The sequence below is a fragment of the Emydura macquarii genome, unplaced genomic scaffold (genome assembly GCF_026122565.2).
Source record: "Emydura macquarii macquarii isolate MOO-44397 ecotype Brisbane River unplaced genomic scaffold, CSIRO-AGI_Emac_v2 contig_2365, whole genome shotgun sequence".
Lineage (NCBI taxonomy): Eukaryota > Metazoa > Chordata > Testudines > Chelidae > Emydura > Emydura macquarii.
Genome location: NW_027132502.1, coordinates 864,450 through 874,627, shown reverse-complemented (window position 1 = coordinate 874,627; position 10,178 = coordinate 864,450). Strand labels below are relative to the sequence as shown.

The 10,178-nt window shown below is 50.0% G+C and overlaps 1 protein-coding gene across 1 annotated transcript; it reads right to left on the bottom strand.

Moving 5' to 3' along the window:
* Positions 1-965: 965 nt before the first annotated feature.
* On the bottom strand, positions 966-9,972 carry GMNC (geminin coiled-coil domain containing). The gene is made up of 5 exons (XM_067561012.1): positions 9,852-9,972; positions 8,695-8,872; positions 6,636-6,721; positions 5,110-5,226; positions 966-2,642 (listed from the first exon to the last, which is right to left on the bottom strand). The coding sequence occupies exons 1-5, from the start codon at positions 9,861-9,863 to the stop codon at positions 1,995-1,997; spliced, it is 1,041 nt and encodes a 346-aa protein (XP_067417113.1). The 5' UTR covers positions 9,864-9,972; the 3' UTR covers positions 966-1,994.
* Between the last annotated feature and the right edge of the window lie 206 nt (positions 9,973-10,178).

The following is a 10,178-nucleotide window of genomic DNA, read 5'->3' as shown; positions in this document are numbered from 1 at the left end:
TTTATATTAAAATCAGCAACTGGAGGACTTTTGCTCACACAAGGGCTACAGTCCCATTGAGGTCAATAGGACAACTCATGAGAGCAAGGACTGCCACGCTGGTCCCTTGGTTCTCAATACTTCCAATATTTAGGTATCAAAAAGGCCAAGTGGGGTAAATTCGCAAACAAGGGTTATATAAAACATGTGGCTGGTAAGTTTACTTCATGTAAGTTGACTTCATTTTGTTGCTAGTGTTAATAAAAGTGCTGTGCAGTTGAATAGCACCTTGAATCCAAGGATTTTAAAGCGCTTTCCAGATAGTGGTGTATTTAGCCTCACAACCCTGGGAGATACGTGAGTGGAAGAGCCTAGAACAGGACATGGAAATCCTGGTTCTCAGTCAACCGCTTTAATCATTAGATGATACGGCCCCTTATATCAAGGGAAACGTTTCCCATAGAAAGTAGACTAGAACAGCCCAATTCTGTGGTTACTAACAGCAATTTCTGGAAAACAAACATCTGGACTAGTAAAAACAACGTGAGTTCTGTAGCACTTTAAAGACTAAGAAATTTAAATTCAGTTGTTAGTCTTTAAAGTGCTACCAAACTCACGTTGTTTTTGCTGTAGTGTATACAGACTAACACGGCTACCCCTCTGGAACTCTTCTATCTGGCCTAGTGTTGCTCTTGTTTAACAATGAATCCCTGCACCCCATCGAAGGAAACCAGAACAGAAAGGCCTCAATGTCATTTTCTGGACTGGAAAGCAACTGCCATACTTCACAAGAGTGGCTTTTACTGCCCAGAATAGCCCTGCTGAAGCACCAGAAACGAGTAGCGTGATAAGGGCTGCTCCCAGGAGTAAGAGTTTCCACTATCCCATAGCACAGTATTGAAGACAACCCAAAGAGTGTTCCCAGAAGTGTCAGTACCAGACAGCAAGTGAACTACTGGCTGGGCCAAGAGACTATTGTGAGTGAAAGAGAATGTCTCTGTTGCGGTGGCTAGCAAGGCACCAAATGTATTTTTTTCCACAATATATAAAACTCCTGCCAATACACTGGGCCGGACCCTCAGCTGGTGATGTCAGTGGAGTCACACCAATTGGTAGCTGCTGAGGGCCTGACTCATTATCCTTCTTTCCAGAGACAGTGCTAGGTCGTGTCCAGCTATAGCTGTCTCACCATTGAAATAGCCTTCAAAACCATCGGGCGGTAAATGCGTTTGCTGCTTGGTGAGAGCAGAAAACCCATTAGATTTGCCGTCAACCTGAAGGCAATAGGGGAAACTCCTGCTAATTTTGAGAACACATCAAACACCGGCAGCCAGAAGTGATTGTATGTAAAGCAATCAAGCATTACATGAAAGGACAACAGGTTCAGTGACTGCCTTACTCCTAGGCACTTTATGCAGCCACTGGGGGGGTTCCACTCACCAGGGCCTCCTCACCACCAAAACATCACTGATCTATCAGCCACAGAACCAGCCTCCATTCTCTGGTCTGTGGTCCTCTTGGATCCCAGCACACAAGGGCTGTGGCACAGATTGTATTCCTTAACTGTCCTCCCAAAACCCCTGTTCCAGCTCCTGGCTTCCTGGTTCAGGTGGGGAGGAGGCCACCAGAGTGTCAGTAACAGGAATGGTTGGGTACATTTCAGCCAGGAAGCTACAAGGTGGCAGGATCTGGCTGGCAGCAAAAGAAGTGGTGGTAGATGGTCTCACGGACATGGAGAGAGCTGAACTCAATGGGGGGCTAGTTGGCACATCTGGCCCTGTGTGGATACATTTTCAAATGCAACCTGGAGGAGCCATTCCTGCAAGAATTAGAAGCATGCGGAGGTGAATGAGCAGGCGATGCAGTGTAGTATTTCAGACCACCTGAGATACCAGCCTTTAGGGGATGTTGCTTCAGTTCTCAGCATCAATCTCAAGTGCAAGAAAGGCATCTGCAGTTGTAAGTGTTTGTAAACGTCTCTCTCATGGCAGCGCTTGGAAGTGTGGGGAGGAGGGTCATTCAGATTGCTTGGGGACCCAGGTGAATTTCCAGCCTCCGTCCTCATCTCGGCGCACAAAGGCCTGTCCCTGGTGGAAGGTGTGGGTTTTGACGTTGCGGTGGGGACTCAGGGAGGTTGTAAAGGCCACGTCGGTTTTGTTGGGTGACACGTCATTGGCGAAGTAAGGCAGTCCGTACGGGGTGAAAGTGGCCCCGCCAGGCAGTGTCAAGGAAGCACATGGTGCTGAAGAAAGTGGCTGGAAGTAGGGTAAATCCTGCTTCCCAGAACTGGCAGTGTTGTTTCTAGGAGTCACCTGATGATAGCCATAAGCAGCTATTGGGTCCTCATCATTACAATAGTCCATCGCCTCCCCATGGCTCTGGCAGAAAGAGTCTTTTCCAAGTTCAGAGGACAGGGCACTGTAGTTAGCTGACAAAGTCTCATCAATGGTGTTGATATCTTTCAGTCCTAGGGTTTGCAGCACCCAGGTATCCACGGCCGGGGCAGCTTGTTCTTCACAGGCAGTGAAATCACTGAGCAAGTTCCTCCTGACTTTTGTGGGGTGAAAAGTCTCTGGAGGGGCAAGGTAACTCTCCTCTTTAAATTTCCTCTTGCCGCTTTTGAGAATGGCATGTTTCTTCTGGCCATTGTGCAGCAGCAGTTTCTATACAAGAGCACAGGGAAAACGGAGCAGATTAAAAGCTGATCATCCAAAACCCAGGAAGCAAGACATTTCTGGACACAGGCTTTACCCGAACAGGTGCCTAACATCATTGATCTAAAGCACATGTTTTTCCCAGAGCTCGTTTTCAGTTTGCAACCGTGGATGGCCCTAATTATTTTGTGCTTTACAGTCTCTGGAAACAGCCCAAACACCTATGAGATAAGACGACGACAGTGTCAACACGGCCTGAGCTTTGTTTGCTTTTTCAGTCAATTAGCCGTGAAATGAAAGCTCCTGCCCTGTACAGCAGTCCTCAGTACCAATCCTGCCAGCAGGATCTGATCTGGCACCAGAGGGCTCAGTCACCCCCAGGATCTGCTCACTTCAGGGACCCAGGGAGGAGCACACACATGCCTCCATGGTCTCCAGTGAGTGGGAGGCAGGAGGTACGACGCTGAGTGGAATATGAATGGCCAGTCACAATATTATTGATATCAATGTTGCAAAATGACAATAATTCGTACTATGCCATGTCAGGTACCAATGGAAAGATTTTAATTCAATCAGATTGATAAGCCTATTTATATGCATGTATCAGCGTTGTATTGAGTTCTAAATATGTCTGATATATCTGTAGCCAAACACTTGTGCTGTGTTTCTGGATGATACTCCAGAGAGGAAGGCAGCAGCACTAAGCCTGCTCAATGGCCCTTCAAGGGAACCCACAGGTACAATGAATCCAGTGAAAGAACTCAGGGGCTGCCCATGTTGAGTCACCAGGACATGTGGGACAGGGGACTCCAGGGCTTTTCCATGCCATGTGCTGCATGGCTGTGTTTGGGGCAAGCCACATAGCGAAGGGACATAAAAGACAGCTGCACCACCCCCATCTTGTCTTCATTCCTGCTTCCTATCTCTGGATTAACTCATCTACAAACTGAAGCTGTGAAACAAAGGACCGAGACCCATCCAGGTACTGGATGTACACCAAAGGGACTATACAAGCCTGCAAACTCCACAGTTCTGCTGAGATATACAAGGACTTTACAGTCATTTATATGTAGCTGATTGCTTTGACCATTTCTCTTATCATTTGTTTCTTTCCTTTTATAATAAACCTTTAGTTTTAGTTACTAAAGGATTGGCTGGCAGCGCGGTATTTTGGATAAGATCCAAACCCATATTGATCTGGCCATGTGGTAGACCCTTTGGGGTCAGAAGAACTTTTTGGTTTAAATAGAGTTTAAAATAACGTCTCTCTTTACTGGATCTACTTGCTAACTGGGGGCCAGAGGCTGAAATGCAATAAAGGCGGCTGCGTAACTTCTTGTTTTTAGCTTCTTGATAACCAGTGTGGAGAATCAGAAGCACTGCTTGTAACTTGTTGGGAAATCTAACTGCAGTGTTAGCCTCCAGTGTGGGAGAATCTGCTCTTCTTTTGCAGCTGGCCCCGACCATGGCAATTTCAGGTGGGCTACCCTAGGCATGGATGGGTCACGGGAGGTAGAGGGGAAGCACAGAGCCTTGGGATCCACAAGATGTGGGGGCTGTCTCAGTGGGGAGGAGGGGTTGGAAAGGCAAGCCCTCCCACCCTTAGAAAAATTTAGGTGAGGAGAGCATCCCAGAGACTCCCTCTGCCGTCACTCTTGTGCCCCAGAGGGCGGCAAGGATCTCGGTTTTCACTCATGCCACGTGCCCAGGGGGACCAGCTTTGCCTGAGTAAGGACAGATTACAGGCCTGAGGAGGTGGCCCATCCTTAGTGACAGCGCTCAGCCCCTCAATAGCACCGTCAAACCCAGCATCACAAAGTGCTTGACAAACGTTTATTAACTAAGCTCCCCAATGGCTACGGGGTGGCAGCTAAGCTATTAGCATTCACATTCTACAACTGACGGGGCCGGGGTGCCAATGGCTAAGTGACTTGCTAAGGACAAGAGCGAGTCTGTGGCAGAACCCGGAATAGAATGTTTCCCGTTACCAATTCCCAGGTTCGTGCTTCTGCTCTCTGAACAGTGGCTTCTCTGCTTTATTGACTCTGAAGCCAATTAACACTAAATGCTTTGCTTTTTAGTATCCTTTCAGTGTAATGAGTTCTGATCATTGGTTAGAGGGGTTAGGGTTCGTCCCTTATAAACCCCCTCTCTCAATGCATCATAAACCAAACCCTGCTATAACTGCTAAAGATCAGAGCTGTAACATGGTCTAGTAACATGGCTTAACCTTGTCTACACAGGCAAGACCAACCATGACATCACACATGGAGGGGACTATTGTTTAGCACACTGTCACCAAGCTGGCAGGTTGGTGAGTGTTAGAAAGGCCTTTCCACTTGCACGCTGTCTGCCCACAGTGGGGCCTTTTACACATGTGTTTATATGCCTTTGCCTAGTATTGCATTTCACCTAAATGCTTCATTTCCTTCTCTCTCAGAGACACACTTCTCCATGGCAGGTCTGAACACAGTACCTTGGCCTTTTCTTCTAAACACTTAACCACAGCAGAATTCAGGTATTGTCGGAGGTTGTTATTTTCTTCATGTAACCTAGCAAGTTCCTCTTCCTTCTGTAGCAAGGTATCTTGAAGCTGTAAAATACAGACATCAATGAATAGACGTTTCTTAGCTCTCTCGAACTCTGTAACCCAATAACAAATTCCCTGTTCTATGGTCTGCTTGGATTTGATCATTTTGATGTTTGCTTTGTGAATTCAATCCCCAAGAACCTCTTGTCCCTGTAAAGCTAAGTGGCATGACTGTTCACGTCTCACTTTTGACTTCTCCTATTCTTTAGCAAATGTTTGAAGAGATTACTAGGAAAAACTGTAGCCGCAGAGGAATAATAGAGGTGTGCAGGGAAATGAACTGCAAACAGCCGTTTAAATACACAGAGATTATCTCTCACAGTATATTATCTGTCACAGTGCGGCCAGTTTTCATCCTTCTGTGCTTCAAAGAGTACTTCAGTTTCTCTCTGGATCCCTAGCTCACTAACTTCTACCTGGCTACAGAGAAAAGGAGGGGGCAAGAGTGCAGATTATAAACTAGGCATGGGTGTGTTAGCACGCGTCTGTCTACCCAGCCTGGAAGGCTTGCTCCCGGCAGCAATACAGATGTACTCTGCAAGTCTCAAATGAAGTTGGAGCCTCATTGTGTTAGGTGCAGTGCACACCTACAGTGAGAGACATACCCGCCCCAAAGAGATGATGATCTAAATAGATAAGGCAGGATAACGGGCAAGAGAAAGGAAGTTTGTAGACTTTTGGACCTGAGATGAAATCCTGGCCCCATTGAAGTCTATGGCCAAACTTCCGTGGATTTCAGTGAAGCCAGGATTTCACCCGAAGTGTTCTGGTTCAGGGTCACTCTGTTGTGATCCAATTATTTGAGCTAGGTAAAAGCAGCTACAATGGGAAGCACTTAGCTTGGAGTGTTCACCGGCTCTTCTGCTGCCCCTTGCACTCATGGAAAAGGAAAGAAAAAGAGCTAGAGATCTGTCCTCTAATCTACATGCTTCATCCTGCAAAGACTCATGCATGTGACTAACTTTGCGCACGTGGATAGACCCACTGCAGCCAGTAGAACTACTCACGAGAGTAACTTTATGCATGCGTGTACGTCTTTGCAGCATCAGACCCTAAAGCAGTTCCCAGTGATGCCTCAGCTTTTTTTGTGGAAGCTAGCAATCTGATCAGGTGTGAAGCTGCTGGACTTGTGACATGGCCAGACAGCAGTGTTCCTGATAAACTGAAGTCATTCTAGTTTCACAAACCAACATAAGGCAGGAGAGAGAAAAAAATGTTCAGGCTGCCAATGTTTTCTATACTCATAGCCCAGAGAAACACAGATTTAAGAACACATCCCACCGACCCAGAGTCTGCTTTAGGCAACAGTAAAATGAAATTCTAGGGGCAGCATAGGGTGGCGGGTTGAAGAAAAATTGTAAACTGTAAATAGAGGTTCTATTCTCCAGTGTGTGAGCTGTTTGAAATATTACCTGTTTGTTTCTGTAGAGCTGGGAGGACAGCTGATCTCCTTGCCATGTATCATCTGGAATAGTAAAATCCAAGTCACAGAACTGGTCTGGATGAAAACAGACATCAAACTGATTAAACCAAAAACCATGTTTTCCACACCAAGCTTAAAATCACAATCATGTTTATTTTAATCCCTCTTGTTTACTTCATTTGATTCAATGATTTTTATTTTTTTTTACTGCTTGATAAGCAGCAAAGAGTGGTCTTTAGAAATGGATAATACATTAGTAAATTCTCTGAGTTTGTTATAAGACACCTTTGGCATCTGAAAGATACTTTTCCTTGTGCTCTTTATTCTTCATGTTTAAAATTATTCTTCTTTACAAGAGGAACCAAAGCTTGATAAAGTTATTTGTGAGGCAGCATGGGCCAGTGGCCAGAGCATTGTACTGGGACTCAGGACACCTGGGTTCCAATGTGGGCTCTGCTGTGACCCAGGGCAAGTCACTTCACTCTCCATCTCAGCTCCCCCCATCTTCAAAAGGGGCGAACTAACCTTCTTTTGTAAAGTGTTTTGAGACTTATGGATAGAAAGTGCTAGGTATAAGAGGTGAGCAATCAACAGCATTTTAGATTGTAGATAATTATAGAATAATTAGATGATGAAACCAGCTAATCTTCCTACCAAGGTAGGGACTGCAGGGACATGAACCATGACCTCGCAGATTGATGCTCTGCTGGCTGCACTTTCTATCCTACACTGGTTCATGTACTGCCCCAATGCGGTAGAATCTGAGAGCCTTTCAGTACTGTAGTGCACAAAATGACTAATGTCATGTCATGTGTGGTTTGTTCTCTGTCTCACCCTCTCCAAAGGGGGAAATTGTGGGTGCAGTGTGGTATCCAGACCTGTGTGCAGGAAGCACAGTTCACAGAATCCCTCGTTTATTACAGAATTATTCTCAAATCAAAACTCTAGCCCAGACTGTATAATTATTATTCTTGTGTTATATTATGGTAGCATCCATAGGTCCCAGCTGAGGTCAGGGTCAGTGTGCTAGGTGCTGTATAAAAAACATAGTGAGAGACGGTGTCTGCCTCAAAAAGCTTGCAGCTGAACTAGACCAGACAGACAAAGGATGGGGGAAAGGAAGGATTCCTATCCCCCATTTTACAGATGCATAAACTGAGGCACAGACGCCCAGATCCTCAGAGGTTCTTAGGTGCCTAATTCTCATCGATTTCCACGGGCGGTAGGCACTGAACCACCCTTGGGGATGTGGTGTAATGATTTTCCCGAGATCACACAGGCCGTCTATGGCAGAACTGGGAAATGAAGGGAAATCGTTCCAGCGCCTTAGCCGCAGGGGATCCATTCTCCCGGGGACTGACAAGTGTCCCTGCCTCCTCCGAGCGAGACGAGCATCAGCCACTCCAGTGCCCGAGACCCGCCCGGGTCCCATCGCGGGGTGCTGCATGGAGACCTTGACAACGTCCGGCCTGCAAAGGGCCCGGGACGGCCCCGTGTCCCCGCAGAGTCGGCTCCACTATCTACCCGGCCCCGGGGGCCGCAGCATCCCCGGTCCCCTAGCTCCGCGCCGGGGCCGCTCCGCTAGTGGCAGCTGCCGTGTAGACACGGCGCAGGAATCGCTCGAGGCTCAGCGCGCTCCGCGGGGCAGACAATACCAGGCCCAGCTCTGTGCCAGGGGACACCCTCCCTCCCTCTTATCCTTCGCGGGAGCTGTTTAGCCCGGCTCTGAGCATCGGCCGGGCGCTGGGAACTGGCTGGGCGGAGAAGAGCCGGGCCGAGGAGAGGCGCACAACGCAGGGTGGACGCTGCTCCGGGGCCAGGGGCTCCAGCTGCAAGTTCATCCCAGCGGCTGTAACGTGCTTCCCCCGCCCTCCGCACGCAGGATGCAGGCGGGGGCCTGCCATGCCCTCCCCGCCGGGCCAGGAGCTGCGAAGCGCGATGAATCCCCCGCCGCCCAGGTAAGGGCGCGGCGCCCTTTTGCATCTGGTTTCGGTGCAGATGCCCAGCAGCCGGGGAGCTGCAGGCAGCCGTGGCGGAGCCCGACTTACCCGGAGCCCGTCCTTCTCCTCGGTTCTCGCTGGTGTTGCCCAGGAGACCAGAAGCCCAGAAAGAAACCCAGGTCTCCTTGGAAACATCCGCAGTGGCTGCTGCAGCTGAGGCGGGATAGGGGCCGTCGCAGGCCTGGCCCCCCGCGAAGCACTGCTCTTGGCACGGCAGAATGGCGCTCTGTGGAGGGAACACAAGGAGCGGGGGAGACAGGAGACATCAGACCCGTGTGTACAAGTCCGTGCGAGCCGCCCCTCGGGGCTGGCGCTGGGGCTCGCTGCCTCTGCACCGCTGAGTTCTCTGCTGCGCTCAGACCAGGGTTACACCAGCAGAGACTCGGCCCCGCGCTGCTTCCTCAGAGGCGGGACGCATCTCCCAGCCGGAGCCGGGCTTTCCCCGCACCAGCCTCCACCCCACGAGCTGATCTGGGGTTTGCTGATTAAACGGGGCGGCAGCCGCCAGGCCCCGATAACGGAGAGAGGTGCTGAAAGCAGGAGCTGCGGCTTTAGTCCGCGGCTAACATCTGCCCCCGTTTCCCCCCAGCTCTCCGCTGTGCTCGGCCACAGCTCAGTCCCACCTCCCAGCCCAGCCCAGCCCAGCCCACTGCTGCCCAGCCACTCGAGCTGTGCCTGGAGCGTCTCCCTCTGCTCTCCCCTTCCACCCAGGCGGCTGGTCCCCCGAATGTCCCAGGCGCAAAGGGACCCGGGCACTGGCCCTTGGGCAGAGCTAAGATTTGCACGCAGCCACCGAGCAGCCTGCTGCGGATGCAGAGGGAGGGTGACCCAGCCCTGCCGCCCGAACCACCTGCGCCAGATGCTGCGCTCAGAGCTGCGAGCCGGCATGTATCTCCCCATCCACCGCTCTGCCTCGCAGGGGCTGTGCTCGCCAAGCGATTCCCTGTCCAGCCACCGATCCCTCCCTCAGACACAGTAACGTCTGAACGAGAGGCAGAAATGAGGTCGAAGACAGGCTCGGTCATAGGCGTCAACAGCTGAGCTGCGCTGCCCCTTCTAAGTCTTTCGCTGGGAGGCACCTGCTGCAGGTCTAGCCCACCCACACATCAGCTCCAGCATCAAGGCACTAAGCAAAGGTATGCCAGAGAGCCACATTCACTTGCTGCAATTCGTAGTGGCTCAAGCTGTTTAAGATCCAGACCAACCTCAGGAGCCATTGGCTGTTAAATCTTTCAGCCGTCTCCACAAAGTGAAGAGTCACATCCAGCCTGTGCCCTGCCTCTACACATCTGCAGTGGTCCCACTTTGCCCAGTGGTCAGGAAAAGTCTGGGGTCGTTTCTGCAAGCGTGTGGCTTTCCTTCCTCCCCAAAGCAAAACCTGCAGCAAGCCTGAAGTGTTTGCAAGGCAAGGGCAAAGCTGAGACCCTTGACAAGGAGACCCTACAGCTGTGGGAAAGCAGAGCAGTACAGCCTGGGTTTCCAGGTGCAGAGGAAGATTCCTCATCCCCACTCTTAAACAAACAGGGCATACA

What these genes read in the sequence shown, in the direction of transcription:
- GMNC (XM_067561012.1), bottom strand. An exon ending in AGCTCTACAGAAACAAACAG is followed by an intron (nt 5,227 to 6,635) that starts GTAATATTTCAA and finishes TGTATTTTACAG; the next exon opens with CTTCAAGATACCTTGCTACA. An exon ending in GTTTAGAAGAAAAGGCCAAG is followed by an intron (nt 2,643 to 5,109) that starts GTACTGTGTTCA and finishes GCTCTTGTATAG; the next exon opens with AAACTGCTGCTGCACAATGG.